Source organism: Sarcophilus harrisii, chromosome 6, assembly GCF_902635505.1.
Source record: "Sarcophilus harrisii chromosome 6, mSarHar1.11, whole genome shotgun sequence".
NCBI classification, from domain to species: domain Eukaryota; kingdom Metazoa; phylum Chordata; class Mammalia; order Dasyuromorphia; family Dasyuridae; genus Sarcophilus; species Sarcophilus harrisii.
The window spans coordinates 185263254-185287740 of NC_045431.1; the positions used below are offsets into that span (position 1 = coordinate 185263254).

Here is a 24487-nt window from a genome sequence, read left to right on the forward strand (position 1 = left end):
AAAACAGATCTTTAACAAGTCCTGACAACTTGTTTCTTTGACCCATTTAAAAAAAAACCTTCCTTGTTTCATTCTTTGTGAACCATATGCTTGCAAAGGAAGTGTTTGATGGAATTATATAGGGAAGTTCCCAAATTCTCTGGGAGTGAACAGTGAACAAGGGATTAAGAACCTTTCAAATAATATGGGCGCTTCTGACATCTGAAATGAGAGCTCCAGGGACAAAGCCATGGCAAGAACTAGACTGGCTCCCTGTAGAGAACTCCTTCCCGTTGCACTAAATTGCCCCCATTTTTCTACAATAAATGAAAGCACAAAGGGTCTCATTGGGAAAGATGCTGATCCATCTGAAAAGTTATGGGCAGGGGATGAAGGAGGATTCTGTGATTCCCTTCCCCCACTACCCTCACAATGTTCCTATTGGCTGACTGAATCCCTTGCTTCCAAGTCTCTGTGGAGGGTCTTTGCATCTCCCCTGGGCAGAGGCATCCGTTCACCAACTGAAGGTTCCTCAGTATCCTTGACTAGGTCTGAACTGATCTGTCCCTGTTTTGGCAGGCAGGGCCCCTTTCCCACCTCTTAACCCACCGTTACCCCAAACCAGCAGGCCCAGGCCAGAAGACCAGGGAGTCTGTTTCCCTTAAAAAAAAAAATAAATGCTAACATTGTTTTCAGTCTTCCTTTAAACCAGCTCTTCTTCCTCCTCCCCTTTCTCTCCCCCTAGGCAGGAATGGAACAAGAAAAGGTGGTTTGGGTCCAGAAAGAATCTTTTAAAAAAGCATTAATTGACTCCTTCAAGGTAAATCATTAATGGAAATTGGCAGACTTTTCGGAGGCCCAAGAAGTAATAGGATTTCTCTAGGCCACCGACTTAGCTGAAAGAAGTGAGAAAGTTATGGAGAAACAGCCAATTGACTCCAAGGCTCACTTTAAAATAACTGACGGCCCATTGAGCCGATGGTAATTTGGGCACATTGCACCAGCATTCTGACAATCTCCAAGCTCAATATGATTCTACAGGGTGACACAGGAAACAAAAATCTAAGGTATTAAAAAAGACAGATCCTTCCAGACCAAGGCAGGTGACAGTCCCCTCAGTCTCTGTCCTGGTCAGACCACACTAGCACAGTGTGCTTGCCTCTGGATATCATATTTTTATGAAGGATATTCCCAAACTAGGATATATCCAGAGGAGGGGACCTAGAATAGAAAGTATCAAGATAGGTTGAGAAACTCAGGAAGACCAGTATAAGCTGGGGGAGGAAAGACTTAAGAGGAACAGGATAAATATTGTTTTGTGTTTAAAGAGTTGTGCCCTAGGAGAAAGATTAAATTTGTTTATCTGGGCCCTAAAGGCAAGGAAAAAAGGGAACAATAGGAGAAGTTACAGGAAAAGTGATTTCAACTAAATAAAAGGAGAAATTGGCTAACCATTAAAACTGTCCAATTATGAAAGAAGATGCTTCTAAAAGCAGATTCCTCCATCACTGGAAATCTTACCCATCTTAAAATCATTTTGGAGGGAGGTTGCACATAGGATTTCTGTTCAGTTAAAGGTTAGGCTAGAGGACCTCTGTTGCTTTTTCCATCCCCAGGTTGTTATTCCAGAATTTTTTGACTCTGCTACTTGAATGGGGTGTATGAGGTCATCAGGATGGATGCTCTTTGTACCCGCAGCAGTCTAGGCCTTCCAACTCTGAAAAAATTCCTGTCTTTCTAGAAATCTTTTATAAAGAATCTAGGCCTTTTTCTAGTTCTTTTAATATTTTATGAGTGCCAGCATCACTCTTGGGCTGTCCATCTGGCATTTTTTCACTCCCACTCTATAACCAGCCCACATAATGCTCCAATTATACATATCCTTGATGATGTCTTTCATGCTAATTCTTACATACGGGTCATCGTTAATCTCATGTTACAGCCAACTTACAAATACCATGCATCTGGGGGTCACCTGCAGTTGTGAAGTTATGAAGCTTCAGAAATTGTAGAATTCAGTGATTCACAGCCATATCCCATCATGGAGGAGTTAATGATGTTAAAAAAAATGATATGGGGGGGGGGTTCTTTTTGAATAAGTGTGTCAAGGAGAAGCCTGAGCTCATTGAAAGTGCCCTTATCTCCATGGCAGACTATTTGCTTATAATACAGTGAGCAGTGCAATATCAAGATGAATAAGTGCCCTTATGAAATTCCTCTTCTTGCTGCCTCCAGGTGCAGCCAATTCCCTCAACTGCTCCAGGGGTCCTCAAACTTTTTAAATAGGGGGCCAGTTCACTGTCCCTCAGACTGTTGGAGGGCCGGACTATAGTAAAAACAAAAACTTTGTTTTGTGAACCTTTAAATAAAGAAACTTTATAGCCCTGGGTGAGGGGGATAAATGTCCTCAGCTGCTGCATCTGGCCTGTGGGTCATAGTTTGAGGACCCCTGCAAGTTTAAGCCTGTGAGTTGTTGATCCATTAAAATTTCTTGATTTTACTGATACCAAGAATGCCCATATAGATGTATATTTGGCACAGAGGATCCCAAAAGGGAAAAGCAACATGGCCCCTGCCCTCAAAATTGTGAAATCAATTGATTTCAATTGGGAGGGATATATGTACAAAATCTTACAAATATCTTACAAAAGAGACTGTGATGCCAGCAAAGGAGAATACCAGCTAAAAAGTGCTATGAGAAATCTAAAGGAGAGATCATTTTCAGCTGGATTCATGATATAGAGTTGTGGATAGATACTCTGCAATGGAGTCAGGAAGACCAAAATTTTAAATCCTGCTCCTAACACTTACTAGCTGTGAGACCCCAGGCTCAACCTTTCTGAGCTTCTGTTTCCCCATTCTTAAAATGAGGAAAATACCATCCCTTCCACAAGGAGAATAGCTGTAAGGTACCCAGCAAACCTTAAAGAACTCTATAAATATGAACTATTATTATTATTGCTAAAGTACTCCACAAAAGCAGACTTTTTTTGTCTAAGCTCCAGTGCTCCCTTAGCTTTTACACAGGATTTTGCACACAATAGATTAGTCAGAATTTATGTCCTGAGCTCTGTGCTAAGGGATAAGAAAAAGCAAAAGATAGCTCCTACCTTCAAGGAGCTTCCAATCTAATGTAGGTAGTTAATCAGTGTTTGCCAAAGTTTACCTTAGGAGACTTATGATCAACAATGTCACCCACACCCAGAGAAAGAACTATGAAGTCTGGATGCAGATTGAAGCACACTATTTTAAATTTTTCTTAGTTTTTTTTTCTTTCTTATGGTTTTTCCCTTCTGTTTTGATCCTTCTTTCACAACATGATTAATGTGGAAATTAATATGATTGTACATGTAAAACCCATATCAGATTGCTTACTGTCTTGGGTAAAGGGAAGGGGAGAAAGGGAGAAAATAATAGAAATCAGTCTTACTAAAAACTATTTAGTGGAATTTTTTTTTAAATAAGGTTTCCTTTTGGGACCCAAACCTCACTACCTATCCAGAAATAATCATCCATAGCCTCTCTCATCCAAGGGCTTAGCAATGCCTGTATACTCACACCTTATACCAATGAAAGGGAACCTTATTTACTTGTGTTCTCTTTGGATGTCATGATGCAATATCCCCACTTCCGATCCCGGTCATAATTGTGTGTGGTTGCACACCTGCAAGTAAAAGAACACACATTATGATCTGAGGAAAGTCAGACAATCTGGGCCTACTGGGACACTTGGCATCTTATTTTTCTGTGTTCTATTTTTAGAGTATTTTACCTTCTAACTATGATCAATTTTCCTTAAAAGTCCATTCTTGCGCATCACAATTTAGCCCCAAATTACTTTTCTAGTTTTTCCTCTCATAGCACATAAATTGTCTCCAGATTAGATATTATTCTTCTCTTCATCATATCTACAATCTTTAAAAAATCTTCCATTTTCCATCAGACATATCCTCTACCTAACCAAATCTCTCCTGAATTTTAATTCCCTATTTTGAATTTCCTTTTTATATATTTTTCATTTACTTATCTTTCTCTTTACATATATATATATATATGTGTGTGTGTGTGTGTGTGTGTGTGTGTGTGTGTGTGTGTTTGTGCATGTGTATAGCTGCTATAAAGAGATAGATGAAGATAGATAAAAATGAAATAATTCCTGTCTTCAAAGAGTTTATATTCTAAGGGGGAACAGCATAAAAATGTAGGCATCTATATATTATCTATCCATATGTCTGTCTACCATCCATCCATCTATCCATCTATCCATTCATCTATCCATCTATCTATCAACTATCCATCCATCTATGCATCCATCCATTCATCTATGCATCTATCCATTTATTCATCCATTTATTTATTTATCCATCAATCTATCAATTATCCATCCATCTATCCATCCATCTGTGCATCCATCCATCTATGAATCTATCCATTTATCCACCCATCTATCTATATCTATATCTATTTACCTACCTACCTCTATGTATCTCTCCTCTGCCCTTTCCACAACCTACTTAGAATGTAAGCCCCTAAAAAAGAAAAAAAAAAAAAGGAACCATATAATTTTTTTCTTTGTATTCTCAGGAGCTAGCACAATGCACACAGTGGGTGCCTAATAAATGTTTGTTTAATTAAATCAAATTGAATTTTGTGGTTGAAAAACTGGAATCAGATAACCTGGATTCTGCTCCTGGCCCAGGGTGATCTTGGTCAAGTTATGGCTTCTATGGGTTTCAGTTACTTCTTCTTTTAAATGAGAAAATGAGACTAGATAATCACTAAAATTCTGCTTAGTTGTGATAAACCATGAGCCTAGGGAATTAAGGAAATTATACAGGAGACTCACAGTCACACACAGGTTAAACTAGATTCTCTCTGGTCCCTTTTCCAACACTGAAATTATGTGAAACTGTAAGTCTGTGAATTATTTTCTCTCTTTCTCTCTCTCTCTCTCTCTCTCTCTCTCTCTCTCTCTCTCTCTCTCTCTTTCTCTCTCTCTCTCTCTCTCTCTCTCTCTCTTTTACTCTCTCTTTCTCTTTCTCTCTCTCTTTCTCCCTCCCTCCTTCTTTCTCTCTCTCTTACTCTCTCTCCTCATTTCTCCTTCCTTCACTCTTTTCCATTTGTTAAGTCCCCAAATGTTTCCCAAGCGCCTCCCCTCCTATTTCTAGCCCTGTAATTTGAGCTTTCTAAGCTTGGGGGTTCCCTGAACTATGTCTTTTGCCATATCTGGGGTATGTCAGGTCTCAGGATCCATGAACTGTTGCCCAATAAGTGAACTCTTGGCTTTCTTGGATACTTCTCCCTTAGCTCGACTCAAAGAGGACAAAGTAAGGCACAAATGTGTAAGATTTTGAGCCACACCTTGTACTATAAATAAATGTATGGCAATGGGGGCTTTGGAAGGAGGTAGGGAAGAGAGAAGCCTCAGGCTGGCTTTTGCCCAAAATGGTTTTAATTTTCAGTTCTCTAAAGCCTTTCTGAGACTTCCCTGTCTCATGGAAAGTCTGTACAAATGTGGAAACCTCAAGTAAAGGGTGTTTTCCAGTTTTACCAACCTATAGATACATTAGCCAACTACCTTTTTGGGGAAGCATGAGAGGCTATATCCCACAAAAAATAATTTGGTCATTTGTTGTATTCACACTGTTCTCGAGGCTTTGATTAGATGCTCCTACCTCATCCTGATGGGGAAGTTAAGTGGTTAGAGCACTGAGCCTGGAGTCAGGAAGTCTCATCTTCATGAGTTCAAATTTGGTCTCAGACATTTACTAGTTGTGTGACTCTGAGCAAGTTGCTTAATCCTGTTTGCCTCAGTTTCCTCATCTGTAAAATGAGCTGGAGAAGGAAATGGCAGACCACTCCAGTATCTTTGCCAAGAAAACCCCCAATGGGATCACAGAGTCAGATACAATTGAAATGACTCAACAATAACACCACCATCATTTCCATTTCAATCCTTTGAAATCTCTCCATTTCTGAAAGAATAAGGTACGATAATACCTTCTCCATGAAGCCTTCCAGCCCCCTACAAGTAAAATTTCTCCTCAATTTCTTATAACTTCTCCTCTCCTCTGGACCCCTTTTCTACATATCTCACTCTTTGTATAAAATTATTTGTCTACATGTTATATTCCCCTTCCCTCATTAAAATGTAAGCTTCTTAAGTCTAGAAAGACCTACATGAACTGATCCTAAGTGAGCAGAACCAGGAGCTCAGTGTACACAGCAACAAAATTATATGATGATCAGCTGTGATAGACTTGGCTCTTCTCAAAATGAAGCGATTCAAGGCAATTCCAATAGACTTGGGATAGAAAATGCCATCCACATCCATTGAGAGAACTATAGAAACTGAACATGGATCGAAGTAGAGTATTTTCATCTTTTTGTTTATTTGTTTGTCCTTTCTTATGTTCCCCCCACTTTTGGTCTTATTTTATTTGCACAACATGACAAAAATGGAAATATATTGAAAATATTTATACAGATTTAACCTATATCAGATTGCTTGCTGTCTTGAGGAGGGGGAGGTAAGGAAAAGAGGGAGAAAAAAAATAGAACATAAAGTTTTAGAACTTTATTTCAACACAAATTTGAATGTTGAAAACTATCTTTACATGTATTTGGAAAAAATAAAATGCTATTACTAAAAAATGAATGCTAAAAATATTTTTAAAAATTAAATTTTTTTTAAAGAATGTAAGCTTCTTGAGGGCATGGATTATGTCATTACACACACGTGTCTACCATGTACTTTAAACATAGCAAGAGATTAATAAAGGTTTGTTATAGCATGTTTACTCTTTCTTTCCTTTAGTGTTGCTCAACATAGGAAGGATAGACTTTCTTAGGAAAAACTTGAAGGAATGATTATAAAAGGAAAAAAGGAATGAGGTAGTGAAGGCTGGACTGACCTACCATTTCTTCAGGGACCTGACATTAGAGGTACAAGAATGGTGCATCCGCCCACCATAGCGGAAAGGAAAGCTGCATAGCTGGCCATCCTCGGTGAACACTGGAAGACACAATGGAAAAATCCAATTAGAGTTAGATATCCCCCTTCTCCCACTGAACTGACCTTAAAGCTAATGAGAGAGCAGAAAGAGAAGGCATGCTACATTTCAGTTCTGGTCTACATTATCTATATTTCCCACCATCCCTCACTCACAAAATCATGGAATTTTACTCATAGAATTCCAAGTCTCATCTCTGTGACTTTGTATATGACTCCAATGCAATCTCTACTCTTTCCCCACCTCCACCTCTTGGAATCCCCAGCCTCCTTCAAAGCACTGCCTCTGACTTAAGTCTTTCCTCATCCTGCTACTAAGGCCTCCCCAAATTATTTTGTATATATATATATATATATATATATATATATATATATATATATATAATATTAGATTATTTCTTTAAATTACTAGTATCTTTATTATTTATTATAAAGGGTTTTTAATGGTATTTTATTTTTCCAAAAACATGCAAAAATAGTTTTCAACATTCACCTTAGCAAAACCTTGCATTCCAAATTTTTTTTCCATCTCCTCCTTCTTCCCTGATTTTGTCTGAATACAGATTGGGGCCTACTCTCTCTTTTTTTCCTTTTATTGAATTAATTTATTTATTTACTAAGGAAATTGAGGTTAAGTGACTTGCCCAGGGTAACACAACTAGAAAGTGTTAAGTGTTTTGAGTTCAAATTTGAACTCAGGCCTTCCTGATTTCAGGGCTGGTGCTCTATCTACTGTGTAACCTAGCTGCCCATTTTTCCTTTATTTTTCTTGAGAGTTTTTTTTGGGGGGAGGGAGAGGTCTATGTTTTCTTTCACAACATGACTTTTATGGAAATGAGGGAGTGGGGACAAGGAAGAGAATCTGGAATTCAAAGTTTTAAAAACAAATGTAAAAAATTGTTTAAAATGTGTCTGGAGAAAAATATTTTTTAAAAAAAGAATGATACATTTTCCATTTGCTCCCCAGACTATGGATGGTGGAAGCCATTAATGCATTTATAACTTAATAATTCATGAAATCAACAAGGCTAAAAAGCTAGGAACTATAGCGGGCATCCAATAAGAGAATCACAGATGAGGGGATGGGATCCGGGACAGGCAAGTTTTGATTCCCAAAAGAAGGAAGGATGAAAAGGTATATTATAATACCAGTGGACAACAGACTACCATAAACCAAGTTCAATTTCAGATCTCAAGCACACTTAGTGACTGACTCTCCACGTGTCTATATTCCACATATTAACATTCTCTATATTCTGTTGTATTTTTATTTATTTTGTTAAATGTTTCTAATCACATTTTAATCTGGTTTTGGGTCACACTCTGGAGTGTTCTACCTAATATAGCCCTCAGAAGGGCACGTTTGACCCCTCTGGAATAAAGGACAAATTTGGAGTATTAGAATATCAATTCAGAAGTAATCAAGGATATTGAGGAAACTTTAGTCCCCAATATTACCACTTAGTTATATGGCCATGGGCAAGCCCCGGCCTTCTTTGGGACTCAGTCTTTTTCTGTGTAAAAGAGTATTGGAGGAGTTGTTCTCTAAGGCAAAACTGTCAAATTTAAATAGAAACAAGGGTCACTAAACTGACCACAGTGATCCCTGCTGAGGTATATGGACTTAATTTTTAAAAAATAATGTTATCTATGCATACCCTTTGATCCAGCAGTGTTACTACTGGGATTATATCCCAAAGAGATCATAAAAAGGGAAAGGGACCTGTATGTGCACGAATGTTTGTGGCAGCCCTTTTTGTAGTGGCTAAAAACTGGAAACTGAATGGATGTCCATCAGTCGGAGAATGGCTGAATAAATTGTGTATATGAATGTTATGGAATATTACTGTTCTTGAAGAAATGACCAACAGGATGATTTCAGAAAGGCCTGGAGAGACTTACACGAACTGATGCTGAGGAAACAGAGGCAGGAGATCATTCTATACTTAACAAAATACTATATGATGACCAGTTCTGATGGACCAGGCCATCCTCAGAACAGATCAACCAAATCATTTCCAATGGAGCAGTAATGAACTGAACCAGCTATGCCCAGAAAAACCTGGAGATGACTAAAAACCATTACATTGAATTCAATCCCCATATTTATGCACACCTGCATTTTGATTTCACAAGCTAATTGTACAATATTTCAGAGTCTGATTCTTTTGTACAGCAAAATAACGTTTTGGTTTGTATACTTATTGTGTATCTAATTTATATTTTAATATATTTAACATCTACTGGTCATCCTGCCATCTAGGAGGGGTGGGGGTAAGAGGTGAAAATTGGAACAAGAGGTTTGGCAATTGTTAATGCTGTAAAGTTACCCATGTATATATCCTGTAAATAAAAGGCTATTAAATTAAAAAAAAAAAATGTTGAAGCTGACAAAAAAAAAATAATAATGTTATCTGTGTTTAGTTGTATTTTTATTTATTTTGTTAAATATTTCCCAAAGACATTTTCATCTGAAGTGGATTTCTTCAACAAAGACAAGATCTAACTCAGTTTCAATTGATCAAGGATGGACAGAAGCAGCTACACCCAAAGAAAGAACACTAGGAAATGAATGTAAACTGTTTGCATCTTTGTTCTTCTTCCCGGGTTATTTATACCTTCTAAATCCAATTCTCCCTGAGCAACAAGAGAACTGTTTGGTTCTGCACACATATATTGTATCCAAGATCTACTGTAACCTATTTAACATGTATAGGACTGCTTGCCATCTGGGGGGAGAGGGGGGTGGAGGGAGGGAGGGGAAAAATCGGAACAGAAGTGAGTGCAAGGGATAATGTTGTAAAAAATTACCCTGGCATGGATTCTGTCAATAAAAAGTTATTTTAAAAAAAAGACATTTTCATCTGGTTCTGATTTTGCCGGGGAATGTTGTGAGCCTCATGTTTGGCATTTCTCTCCTAAGGTCCCTTTGAGTCTCACATCCCTTCATCCTTGGACTGGAGGATGCTTCTTTTTTTCCCTAATCAAGCCAGAAGTTTCCAGGGGGTTCTAGGGTTCCCATATTTTCCCTTGGTGCCTTAGAATAGATAGGTTGTGAAGAAGGTGGTCCCCCAAAACAAAGACATGAACCTATTCCCTGAAGAAGACATCTAACGGGACCCAGCAATCTTGGAGGTGTGGGGAAAGCGCTTGGACTAGTGGTCAGGAAGTCTGGATTCTCGTTCTATTTCCAGCACTGATTTTCTTTACTTTTTGTATCCCAGTTGTTGGGTTGCTGTTGTTTTTTAATCTGCAAAATGTGGACAATAAGCCCTACTTAGTTTATCTCAGAATTGGGGAGAAACGGGGAGGAATGAGATAATATCTATAAAATTATTTTGACAATCATAAGGTGCTTTACGATGATTTTTGTTTGTAAAGAATCACAGCACCCCAAACAGGACTAGCCTCCCTCGGCCCCATTGAAATACCTTCTCTGCTTTTCCCCTCTCCCCAACTTCCACCAAATCCCCATTTTCTGCTGGTAAATGGTCTCTCCCACATCTCAGACTGGAAACTGAACATCCTTCCAAGTACCAAGGCCAGGTCAGAAATGACACAATACCTTCCCCCAAAAGGAGAAGCAGTGGGAGTCTGCACGCTTGGTCTGCATCAGGGTCATACAAATGCCTTCCAGGATCCTTTTCCTGGGACTGAGAATGCAAGGAAAAGGTCACTGACCTAGGAACCAAGAGGGCCTGCTCTACTAATTAATAGCCATGTAAACTCACCCTTTTTGAGCCTCAGTTTTCTCCTCTGTCAAAACAAAAAGATTAAACTAGATGATGCTAAAGTCCCTTTTAAGAAGGGAGGAAATATGCATTTATTAAGTGCTATGTGTCAGCCATTGTGGTAAGTGCTTTTCAAATATTTTCTCACTTGTTCTTTACAACAATCCTGGGAGATAGATAGATGAATAGATAGATAGATAGATAAGTAGGTATATAGATAGGTAGGTAGGTAGATAGATAGATGGGTGGATGGATGGATGGATGGATAGATAGATAGATGATGGATAGATAGCTAGGTAACTAGGTAGATATGTAAGTAGTAGGTAGATAGATGGATGGGTGGATAGATAGATAGATAGATAGATATAAATGTACGTAAGTATATCTAGCTATATAAATCTATCTGGCTATCTTTCAATTCTTTCCCATCCTTCACATGCCAGTTCAAGTCCCAGTCCCTCCGCGCCACCTTTCCTGAGCCCTCCTGTTAGCAGCAGTCTTGCCTCTGGCCTCCTAACCATGTGTACCTCCAATATGGCCACAATCACCTACAGCTAGGGAAAAAACCCTACAGCTAGGATGAGTGCAAACACCCTGCCCTGCCAGTCCAAAGACTTGAGTTTGATTCTTAGTTCTCCCCTTTAGTAACTGTGTGATCTTGGGCAAACTGAGCATCATCTCTTTCTGTTTCTGCCTCTGTTTCCTCATCTACAAACAATAGATAACATTTTCTCCAACTTCCACCAAATCCCCATTTTCTGCTGGCAAATGGTCACTCCCACATCTCAGACTGGAAACTGAACATCCTTCCAAATGGATAGCTTTTTTTGCTGCCCATCTCAGTGTTGTGAGGAAAGCACTCTATAAACCTGAAAGCAGAATTAATCAGGAAGCACTTGAGCACTCCCCACCTAGTGCCAGGCACTGGGCTAGCCCCTCAGGATACAAAGAATTAACAGTGATTACGGTTCCTTCCAATGCCAGGCTCTTCAGTGTCTCAAACCTGGCATTAGACTAAGGTCCTTTGGCTATTCGGTTAAACCAGCTGAGAGAGAAGAAGAGAGGTCACAGAAAGAAGGAGCTTCTTAGAGAAGACAATAATAATGGCTAGCATGCATATCATGCCTTAATATTTAAGTTATCTCATTTTTCCCCTGAGGCAACTGGGGTTGAGTGTCACACAGCTAGGAAGTGTAAAGTGTCTGAGACCAGACTTGAACTGAGATCCTTCTGACTTCAGGGCTGGTGCTCAGTTATCTCATTTTTAAGCCTTCTTTTAGATAAGGTGAATGACCATCAGGAAGGTTCAAGTGACATATACCTAGTAGGGGTCTAAGGGCAGGACCTTTCTGACTCCAAAATTCAGCCTCTATTTATTTATTCACCCTGCTATCTTGCTGCCTAAAGTAGAGTTAGGAGGGAGCAGCAAATCAAGAGCCCAAAAATCTGGGCTGAATTGAGAATGAGCTGGAGAGATCATAGCCTCATTGATTTAGGGTTAGAAGGAATCTCTGAGGTCATTTAATCTGACCCGCCCCCTCCCCTCATTTTTATATTTGAGGAAGATCTCACATAGATGTGAGATAATTGCTCATGATCCCACAAGATTCAAACCCAGTTCCTTAGACCCAAATGCAGTACACTTTCTCTGTATCTCACTTCCTCTTGAGGGCACAGAATATGATGCCTAAAAAAGGGGTTCTGGGAGCCGGTACCTCTGGGTTCTAGAATCTCTTGTTCCACACGTTTTTCTTTGGTCACATTGAAGGCAGGGGACTCTGTCCTGTTCTACAAAAAATAATGGAAGGCACAAATTAGTTCAGGAAATCCCCCTTCTCTGGGTCCTCTCTCCCATACTGTCCTATTCCCAGAATAAAGAAACTTTAACAATGTCATTGAGGGAAAATTTAGAAAAAGTCATGAAATTCCTCTTCATTCAGGCCGTTTCCCACATAAATGTGTTTTAGGAACATGGAACACTTTCCTGTTTTGTTGTTTGCAAAACAAATTCCTCTTCTCTGGAATTTTTTCCCCTTTCTCTTCTCTACCCTCAGCCTAATCCACCCAGGACTATGGGATTTTAAGCAAAATCAATAAGGAAGGGTAAAAGGAGCTGGGTAGGTAGTGCAGTGGGGAGAGGGGTTCAAATCTGGCCATAGACCACTTAATTCTGTTTGCCTCATTTTTCTCATCTGGAGAAGGAAATGGCAAACTGCCAAGAAAACCCCAAATGGAGAGACAAAGTCAGATCCAACTAAAATAGCTGAACAACAATAATGTAGAGTCAGTCACAAATGGAACCTCTTCTTTCTATCCCCTAGGGGCTTCACTCTTGGGACCACAGATTCAAAGGGTCCTGAAAAGGACCCTCGAGGCCTTTTACATCAATCCTTTCATAGATCAGGAAAGTGAGACACAAAAGTTAACTAATATTCCCAGAATTACATGGCTTCTAAGTGTCCCACACAGGATTTAAATACAGATATTACAGTCTCCAAGTCTATTCAGGCTCCCCTATGCTACAGCCATGGAGTTCAGGGACACAAAGTTTTTTTTGAGGGGGGGATCTTTGCACAGAACTATAACCAATGGGAAACATATCTTTAAACGGTTCTTTTCTTGTAGATTCTCAGTGAAAAATCCCTCCCAGGAGCCCCATTGCCAGAGAAGAGCAGTCTTATGAAAGGGGATAGACAAACAGTGGCAGATGAAAGGTCACTGCTTATCTGGGAGGTGAGTAACAGCATACGTGAGGAAGTACCATATTCTCTCTCCCAAGACAACTTGGTGGTTATTTTGTGTTATTGTACAAAATACTTGTGTATGTACTTTTATCAGTATTTCTTGTTTCCTTCTTCAGAATGTGAGTTCCTGGAACATGGGGATTCTTTAAACTTTGCTCTTTGAATTTTCACTGCTAGCACAGTGTATGACACATAGTAGGTGCTTATTGATTGCTTGCTGGCCAAGGGAGATGTCAAAGTTGAAATCCTTTAGATTTCTAGGTCTGATTGCAGAAAAGAACACGGATCATAAAACTACTTTGTGAGTATCTAGAATCAGAGCAAGGAAGAGAGAGCTTCACCTGACTAGGTATAAGAAAGAGTCCCTCTGTCAGTCCCTCCTCCCGTAACCCTCATACTTATTATAGCTGAATCTCACAAAGCACCTTTTTCTCCCCAACTTGCCACCCCGTTTTAAAAATGCTCAAAAATGTGCAGAAGTATCAGAGCTGAGATCTTAGATAATAGAACAAAGAATTCCCTTGATTTGGAAGTCAAATCAAGTCAATAAGCATTTATTAAGCACCTACTGCATTAAGCACTGGGAATATAAAAAAAGGCAAAAATAATTCCTGAACTCAGTGAGTCCACAGTCTAATTGGAGAGAACATGCAAACAACTAGGTACAAGTAAGGTATGTGAAAAAATAAATCGGAGATCATTTCAGAAGGAAAGTTCTAGTATTAAGAGGGACAGGGAAAGGATTCTCACAAAAGGTGATAAAAATATCCTAACTGAAAGTTACTGGAAGCCAGGGAATCCAGGAAGCAGAGATGAGGAGGGAGAGAATTCTAAGTCTGGAAGACAGCCAGTGAAAATGCAGAGAGAAATGGAATGTCTTATTCAAGGAACACCAAGTGGGATGGTATCAGGAGGTCCTGAGTTCAAATCCAGCCTCAGACCCTTGATCATTGTGTGACTTTAGGCAAGTCACTTAACTCATATTGCCTCAAACAATCAAGGAGGTGACTGTTTCTGGCTCAGAAAATATCTGTGAGTAAGGTTTAAGGAAATTGGAAGGGTAGGGAGGGGCCGGGTGATAAAGGACTTGAAACGTCAAACTGAAATTTTCACCTTTAATCCTGGAGGAAATAGGGAGTTTATAGGTAATGGGAAGGGGACGGCCCTAAGGTCTGAGAACTCTAGAAATCCTAGTCTACTTCTTGATAAAGAAAGTAATTAGCTCTCTGGTTCCTGGCATTCCCCTGCCTTACAGAGGGGTTTTTGTTTTTTCTCTCTCTTCCGACTGGCTCCTCTAAACACTCGCTCACATATAGCACAGAGCAGTGCTTTTAAAAAATTTTCCATACCAGCCCTCTTTTTGCCCGAGGAATTTTTACGTGACCCCGGGTGTAGAGAGAGGTGTGTAAAATAGGTGTAGAAATCAAATATTGATTGACAATAAATCATAATTTTGCGACCCCCGGATTCAGTTCCGAGACCCCCATGGGGCTGGGACCCATCATTTAACCAAAAGGTTTCGGAAGTGGAATTCAGAGGAAAAGAAGCTTCTCACATATCTCCCTAAAGAGCCAACAAAACAGAGGAAGGGGCTTGGGTAGAACCCAAACTCCTACCTAACCAAGCTCCTTTCTGCGGGAATCAGCAGCGGGGAGGGAGAAACGGGGGAGGAGAAGGCGGCCGGGACCACACAGCGCTGCCCGAGCAGGAAGGCTCCCCCGGCGCTGCCGGCCGGGCCCGGGGTCCGTGGGGGAGAACCCCCGGGCCAGGCGGGCCGGGGGGGCGCAGCCTCAGCCCTGCGACGGGGCTCTGGGCAAGTGCCCTGCCGGCGGACCGGCCCGGGAGCTCCGGGCTCTCCCCATCTCCCGCTCCGACACCTGCCGCCTCCGCCAGCCTGGGCAGCCGCGCCTCGGCTCTGGGGCTCAGCCTCCTCCTCCGAGAGACCGCTCCAGGGATCATTTCGTCCCGGGGCTCACAGACCGGGAGGGGGGGCGGTGCTTTGTAGCAGAAAACAGGAATTTTTGCTCTTGTAGCAACTGGGGTTTGAGTCAGAGACTCCTCGAGGAAAACTCGGTCTCCCCTTCTGTCAAATGAGAATTGTCAAATGCCCAGTCTCCTCCACTGAGCTGATGGAGAGCTGGATAGACAGACAGACAGGTTAGATAGATGGTGGATAGACAAGCAGATGGACAGACAGAAAGATAGGTAGGTGGTAGATTAGACATAGATAGATCGATGGTATAGACAGGTAGATAGATTACCTATCCATCTAGGGAGCTAGGTAGGTAGGTAGGTAGGTAGGTAGGTAGGCAGTAGGTGGGTAGATTAGATATAGATAGATGGTATAGACAAGTAGATAGGTAGATAGATTACCTATCCACCTAGGTAGCTAGGTAGGTAGGTAGGTAGGAATAGAAGCAAACAGATTAAATAGACAGGGAGATGGATTGATAAAGACAGACATAGGAGAGATAGAGAGATGGATGGATGGATGGATAGATAGATGAGTGGATGGATGAATGGATGGATAGATGAGAAGGAAGGAAGGAAGGAAGGAAGGAAGGAAGGAAGGAAGGAAGGAAGGAAGGAAGGAAGGAAGGAAGGAAGGAAGGAAGGAAGGAAGGAAGGAAGGAAGGAAGGAAGGAAGGAAGGAAGGAAAGGAGGGAGAGAGGAGAGGGGGGGAGGAAAAAAATGTATTAAGTACTTACTATATCCCAGGCATTCTCCTAAGAACAGGGAAAACATATATGAGCAAGAAAGCTAATCAGGAGTAAGTTAAGGGATAGGAAAGAACTTTGTAAAGTTGTTAGGGGTTTTATGCCATAGAAATTGGTTCCCTTTCAAGTACTTTTCTGATGCCTCATATATTTAGAGCTAGAAGAGACCCTGAACATGAACTATGTCAGCTTCATCATTTCATAGAGCCCTCATTGGGCCCTCTGAGGTGGTTTGTTCAAGATCACAAACACAGGAAGGAGAAAGACCAGGATCTGAACATGACATCACCCCCATCCCAGCATGGGCATGATCTGGGTTTTCTGAAGACCCAACCAGCTAAGTTCAAACACAGGTAGGCCCAGCACCAGAAAGGTGGCATGTCTGCACAGTTATGCTCTCCATGCTGTCCATGTGGACAGACATCTAGTTGCATAGGAGCTCATGAAGCCATTTACTAACACATAGGGCACTGAGGATCATGCACCGGTAGGCAGCACTCACATGAGGTAAAGCCCTAAAGTAAAGGTGTCAGTCATGCTGCCCACAGCCCATCACCCTCCTGAAGGTTATCCAAGCCAAATTAAAATATAAATGGGAACCATTCAACAAAATAAATAAAAATACAATAAAACATAGATCATATTATATTTTAAAATTAAGCCAATATGAAGCCCTCAAGGACTCTGATGAATGATTAGTGATCTCTCTTTTTATTTGAGTTTGTGATTACTACCCTAAAGTATAAAAAAGTATGGGAGGCCACATGATAAAGAAGAAAGAACATTGGATTTTATCATCAAATCCTCACTCAGCCACTCATTCCCTGTGTGACAACATCTTAACATCTCTGGGGCTGGTCTCCTCATCCCTAAATGAAGAGGGTAAATAATTTCTAGGACCTCTTATAACTCAAATTTATATGATTAGAGACTCCTTATTGTATCACTTTTCAGCCATTGTCCCAACATTGTAAAGAAGTAGTCTATACTTTTAACAAATCTCCTTCCCAAATGATTTCCCCAAGATCATAAAGCACGTTAGACATAAGGCCTCAATTGTTTCTGCTAGATTGAGTCCATTTTCTAGGGTCAAGAACTTCTGCCAACCCCCAGGGGACTTTTGTCCACCCTCCGGGCAGTATCTGTCAGCAAGACTCACCCTACTCCCCTCAGACTGGACTCCACTCTGGGTCAGAAGCAGCAAAAGGCCTAGTATCCAAATCCAGCATTTCATGGTTCCTCCTGAGCCAGGGCTCAGCACGTGGGGCAGTTGGCCAGCCACAGAGACCCTTCTCCCTCTTCTTGGCTGCCTGGCTTGGAGAGTGGAGAGCAGAGCCAAGAATGAGACTTCTTAGGGAACCAAACCAGAGGCCACGGCGACCGGAAACCTTCCCTCCACTGAACAACCAAAAAAAGTTAGCGGGTTTGCTTATCGATGTTAATAATTAACGACTCCAGAGGACATAGGGGAAAGTTGTTTTTAGAAAAAGCAAGCCAAAATCTTTCTTCACTCCAAATCTTCAGAGTTCTCTGTTCCCAAGCTCTTAGACACTTGTTTCCCTTCTTTCCACCTTGTCATTCAAGGGCTGTAAGCTTCCAGTAAGCCTCCTTGACCACTCAAGCCCTCAGTGATTTTTTTTTTCTCTCCTCCGAGCAAGGACATAGACTTAAATCACACTTCTGCTCCTTACTATCTGTATAATCTTGGCCAAATCACTATCTTGGGCATCAATTTATGTACCCATAAAGCTTCAATGAGAAGCTCCCTAAAATCACTTTCTACTCTGTCTCTGAATTTGTCAGTGTCCCATGTATGATCTTTTAATATAGACTGGTTTGTATTAGCTATACAGAAGAATTATATAGTTTGTCAGAGAGAAAAGGAGCCTTAAAACTTAGAACATGAAGGAACTACACATGTTTAACATATATTGGATCACTTATTGACTGGGGGAGGGAGGGAAAAAAATTAGAACACAATGTTTTGTAGGAGTGAATGTTGAAAATTATCCACATATATAGTTTGAAAACAAAAACTATAATTTTAAAAAATTTAGGACATGAAAATTATAATTTTTTTTTTATTTTTAAGTTGACAATTTTGAATGGTCTGCAAAGGATGTTATAAATATCAAAATGGCCCTTGACAGGCCCTGTTCTAGGAGGCCTATGATCTTTAAATTGTCTCTCTTACTCCTATCTCCAGGATCGATGGCTTTTGCTATATAGAAATCACATTTTCTCTTAATTTTTTTTTTTTTACTTTTCTTTTGGAGGCACCTTCACTTTAATATATTTGTTCTTCCATTCTGCTGTTCTCTTGTTTCCTTCTGTGAAGAGACTCTCTACCATGAATTGGTGTTCCTATTCTAATTATTTTTGCCACAAAGCTAGCAAGTGATCCAATCAAGATTCTGATTTCTCTCTTGAGCCTTTCTAAAATGTCCTGCTGTGATTTCAAGCTCTCTTGAGAATCCACAGGGGTCTGTTTCATTCCACATTGGTTCAGTTTCCCTTGTCTTGTAGTGTTTATTTGTAATCTCTTGGATGTCTTGGTACACTTCTTCCCTCCTAATTTTAGCATCTTCTGTGCTGATTTAGCTGCTTGTACCCTAAGTTTTTAACTATAATTTCTTCCTCTTGAATTCTTTTAACCTTTTTCCCACTTATACATTTTTATGACTCTTTCTCCTTGATGACAGGGCTGGGCTACCAGGCTATGTCAGTCTTTCTTACTGGAGAATTTACTTTTTCCTGGCTTGGGTCTCTCAAGCAACTTCTGGGAGAGCAGGATTGGCTTTATCTGGACTCCAATCCCTTTTCTTTCAGGCTGGTACTACCACCTTGCAGTGGGACCCCTACCCTAGTTCTTTCTATTACTTAGTTATCTGGCCGGGAGGAAGTTACATTTGATGCTTTTGGCAGGAGTAGAGAAACGAGGGTGAGTGTTATTGGCAGATCCCTTTCTGGCTTGAGCTTCCCGAATATAGAATAATTTCTCATCCCCTGCCCCCATGACTTCCCACTTCCTCATGTGGTTATGTAGAATTGATGTTCTCTGCTCATTGCAAGGAGACTCTGGGAGAAAGTGCTGTAGTTTCTGCAGCATCACGGAAATAACCTGAACAGATCCCCAATTCAGACCAATGAGCTGGTTTCCAGGCAAAGCATGGAGACTAGTAGAGGAGAGGGTACAGTTTCTAGGGGAAACATAGCAGTAATCCTGAGGTCCCCGGAGCATAGAGTGCTATTGTTCTAACAATCTATCTGTCAATGATCCTAAAGTCTCCTAACCTTAGGAACATTATAGTACAATCCTAGAAACTTTGCAGGCTGCCAGATAATAATCTGTTGGGTCAGTGATAAGAGGGTTTCTGAGAAAAATGATGAGGTGCTTACCAGACTACCCCTCATTTCTGCCTCTGGGTCATAAAATTAGAATATCAGTGACATGAAGAACCGGATCTCTCTGTTTTTTCCTATAAATTTGTCTTCTTGCTCCTAGTTCTTTGCTAAATCCTTTTGAACTTAGTCTGCTTCAATTGGTGTTACAATTACAATAACTTTGCCCCTTGGAAATGGGTTCAAGCCTGCAAATTCTTTTGAGACACCAGTCTGTGACCCCAACTTTTTGGGATCTCCTTCTGAATCTCAACACTATGAATTAATGTTCTCAGCTGTTTTAATTAATACTTATGTTTCCATAAAGATAGAATCAATCATAATTCATCTGTTTTTATACATGAATATATATATCATATTATAGGGTTTTTTATTATGATAATATAAATTTCATTTTCTTTACTTTCTTTTATATTTTTTTGTTACATTGAGTTCCAAGTTGTTTCCCTCCCTTCCTCCCAAACCTACCTTAGAGAAAGCCAATATTTGACACAGATTTTTATATATGAAACTATACAACATATAGTTCTATATGTTAATTCTTTCTCTGGAGATAGCATCTTTCTTCATAGGTTCTTTTTAGTTGATTTAAATATTCATATAATTCAGAACAACTTAGCCATTCATGTTTACTCTTTGAACAATATACAGCATTCTGTTCACTTCACTCTTCATTATTTCATGCAAACCTTTCCATGCTCTCCTAAAATCAACTTGCTCAGCATTTCTTACAGCACGGTAGTATTCCATCTGCCACCATACTCACCAGCGTGTGCTCACTCCTCCTGCTCACCTACAGCTTGGGACAATATCTGTTTAGCTCACCTGATTCTTGTATCCAGAGCCATCAGAGAGCCCTTCAAACTCTCCCTGATCAACAGCTAAGCCCCTCTATCCCACCATGATACACGAAAAGAAAGCTCTCAGAGCTGACCCAAGCCCCAAGCTTGTTGTCTGTTAATCTGCTCCCCAGGTATTTGCACTTCAAGAAGGCCAAATCACTACCCCAGGGAATCAGATTTTTCCTAACATCCTCCCAAGTTGTCTTAGGTTGGAGTACTGCTTTATCCTGATTTTTAACTATTTCTGCTGCTCTAAAATTTACCTTGAAAAAAAAATAAAATTTTCCTGAGATTATTTTATTTGTGGGGCAATTAGAGAGAGTCAAGCAGTTTCCTGCCTTATTGAACCATCTTCCCACAATTTCCTCTTAGATGCATAGGGATCTTATATATTATGTTGTCTCCCCTTTGCACTGTAAGCATTTTGAAGGAAGGGACTGTTTTTGATTTGTTTGTTTTTTCTTCATATCCTCGATTCTAAGCATAATGCATGATAATTTGCAATCGATTAATAAATGTTTCTTAATTGATTGAAAATACCTCTAAGTCTTGGTGCTATGTCTTATTTCTTTTCTTAAGGAATTTCCTACTTTGGTACCTTCTCAACCCAAACTAATTCTTGTACTGGTAGGGTAAGTCTGTGGTTAATGGTAGTACACAGAGCCAGAATCAAGATTTATTTACAGCTCAAAGAAAATTTCACTCTGTTCATGTCATCTTAACCTCTTCCTATTTAACACAGGAAAGGTGACCTAGTCTACTTCCAACACCTACCACACTTGATTGAGGTCAGGGCCTTTTCCCATATCCTGTGCAAAATCAGAAAGCAGAAGCTGGGGATATTTCTCTCTCCCACTTTCTCCAGTTACTGTTCCCCTGAGGTAAAAAAGGTAGAGAAGTGGAGTGCAGAACCAAAGAGATTTCCTTCCTTAATTTGTAAGAAGGGGACAAGACAGGGAAGGTTTTTAAATGAATCAGAACCTATGGTTTTTCCCAGCCTGGTTGGGTCTGTGGACTTAACACGTAATTGTGTGCACAAGGGACATGTCTGGATGAGTCCTTTTTATGGATCAGTCTGATATAACAGGAAAAACCATTGGGCTGGAAGTGAGAAGATCTGTATTCTAGTCCCAACTTGTCAGCCAGCTCACTTTTGTGAGCATGTGAACATGGACTTTGTCTCTCTAGACCTCTCTATAGTTTGTGTCTTTGCAAAATGAGAGCTTGGTCTAAGTGTTCTCTGACGTTCCATATTTTAAGGTCCCTCCCAGATTCAACATCCCATTTTCTAAGTTCTAACTCTAACATCCTAAAATTCTATATATCTCTGTTCCCCGAGAAGTAGTTTGGGGTCTGAAGGAGAATAGTCTGGTATATTTGGCTGTTATCAACCAGATCCCACAATTTTGCTGTTATTATGTGCAGTGTATTCCTGGTTCTACTTGTTTGGCTCAGCATCAGCTCGTGTAAATCTTTCTAAAATCAGCTTCTCCACTATTTTTTATAGAAAAAAGAAAACAAGGGACCTTAAAACATAAAAAACATAAAAGAGAGAATTTAGTATGTAGAATGTCAGAGCTGGGAGGGAGCTTAGAACATGGAAGAGAGAATATAGAACGTTGGAGGTAGAAGGGACTTTAGAATGTAGAAGATGGAATATTTGAGCACAAAAGGAACTCTACACATTACCTAGTCTGACCTCTTCATTGAATAAGGGGGAAAGTGAGACCCAGAGAAGAGAAATAATATTTACATGTTCTCTCTCCCATTAGAGAGCTAGAACTGTCTTTTGCCTTCCTCTGCAACCCTAGCACACACTGCCTGCCATGTTGTAGATGCTTAATGAATTTTTATGAGCACGTGTATTCTTTTAGACTAGAACGCACGTCTTAATTTATTTGAGATTGGCTTGGGTTGGGTTCCTGAAACACAGTTTTCAGACATTAAAGGGGGATGAATTTCATTGTTCTCAGATTGGCCCCAGTCTGTTTTCTGATGGTACACTTGTTCTCCAATCTATCCTAGCAAAGACCCGGACAACTGCTACTGTAGTGAGCCTTATCTTTGGTGCAATACTTTAAGATTGGTAAAGCACTTTATATATATTGTGAGTAAGTTGTGGAAAGCGGAGTAAGAGAGAGCTGGTCTGGCTCTACTTCTGGTTCCATCAACAAATAAGCAAATAAATAAATGGATGAGCAAATGGCTTATTAAATAAATAAATGAGTGAAATAAATGAATGAATCAAAATATATACACATAAATGAGTGGAGGAATGAATAAATCCATATTTAAATATGTAATATAATAATTATAACATATATAAAATAAATAAGTATATTTATATGTATAAATCTGGATATAATGTGTGTATACATACATATAATACATATATAATACACATATATGTAGCTCTATAAATATAGAACTCTACAACTGATTCACATTCTCAAATTTTGTGAATTTCTAGCTTTCAGGTTAAATAAATAATTTAATTTTTTAAAATAATTTTTAAAAATCTGGACTTAGAAGGCCTAGGGTTGACTGTGAACTTGACCAAGACTGCTAAGATTCTCTGAAGCTACTTCCTCTACCCTTAAATAGAAATAATCCTACTTTCACCAGCTGGCTCCTTATTCGGGTTGTTGTGAGGAGAGTGCACTTAAACCTCCAAGGGTCCACTTACAGGTGAACTAACATTATTATTATGTGGCTTTCCCTGTGGCTGTGCTCCCTTGTGCTGTGTGTTTCTGATAAATGAAGTCTCATATCCCCAGCCAAGCTGAAAACTGCTTGCCCTTAGGCCAGAAAACACAGAAGGATTTAAGTGATGGTGATTCTATGTCATGAAGGCTTCTAAGCTTCCTAGATAATTCCTTTTGAGTCCATTCCTTTTTTCCTGGGATATTTCCCTACAATTAGAGCTCTGAAAACTTTGTCCAAACTCTCTAACTTTGGTTAAAGATGTTGGCCCCTTTTAAAATGCAAGCAACCTAGAAGCCGAGGAAAGCACTCTCTAAGGCCTTAATCAGTCCCTGACACCTTAGTAAGAAAGAGTTTTCTAATATTTTTCTAAAATAGAGTTGGTTAACAATAAGAAAAAGCAAGTACATCTTGGGCAAATAAGGTCCACGGACATTATAAAAAGGAGTAGGAAGTGCTAAGAACATATTCCATTTAGGATCAAATCCAGCAGAATTAGGTTTCATTCTAATAAATCATTAGAATTCCAGATCCAATGTCTATTTCTTCAAAAGATCTTTATTAAATGGCAACATCCAAGAGTTGAGAGGATACTCAGAGGTCATTTAATACAACCTTAATTTCCTCATTATTATCTTATCATTGACAGGGGATCATCCAATTCAGTTCATTAAATAAAAATAATTCATTCATCAAATTAATTTATTAAATAAAATTAAACAAAATTAGTGCAGTAAATAGAAACTTGTACCTAGAGTAAGAAAGATCTGAATTCAAATTTAGCTTCAGAATGCATGATCGTGGGCAAGCGACTCTTGGCAAGTAACAAAAGTCATGGTTCAGTTTCCTGATCTAGAGTGGGAATAATAATAGCACTTAATGCCACAGTAAAAGGGATAATAGTTATAAAAAGTGCTTTGAAAATCTTAAAAAGATCTATGAAAACTCATATCAATATCAATATTATTATCAATTATAATATTATCAATAGTTTGGTCTCTTCTTTCTTTTCTATTAAAAATTGGCTAGATACAGATTGCTTTGCTAACTGGTTAGCAAAAAATTCCCTTCCTATCCAGAGCCCATCTCTAGCACAATCATTTTCAGAGACTGCTGGAAGATATGATGGATCATTTCAGTTTCAACAGCAGGGGAACAGTCCTTCTGGAGTTATTACTCACTGGGATTCCCATGTTTTAGGCTGGCTACATCTTTAGGCAATATTTCCCAAACAGAACTCTGTAGCACCTTAATATTTCCTGTACCTGAATAGGCAAGTCTGGGTCACATTTTGATGTTAGAGGGATTTCTCTCTCTGAAATATTAAGAGAAAGAAATAAATACATCAAAAATATTT

The 24487-nt window shown here is 39.7% G+C and overlaps 1 protein-coding gene across 1 annotated transcript in view; it reads right to left on the reverse strand.

The window, feature by feature from the left end:
- The window catches only part of HGFAC (HGF activator), a 55191-nt gene extending 37621 nt beyond the window's left edge, over positions 1-17570 (reverse strand). Inside the window, exons 1-4 of the mRNA XM_031941928.1 lie at positions 17343-17570; positions 12438-12510; positions 6898-6994; positions 3570-3643 (exon numbers count right to left, since the gene is read on the reverse strand). Coding sequence (XP_031797788.1) covers positions 3570-3643; positions 6898-6994; positions 12438-12510; positions 17343-17417 — 319 coding nt within the window. The 5' untranslated portion in view covers positions 17418-17570. The remainder of the gene's footprint in view (positions 1-3569; positions 3644-6897; positions 6995-12437; positions 12511-17342) is intronic.
- Between the last annotated feature and the right edge of the window lie 6917 nt (positions 17571-24487).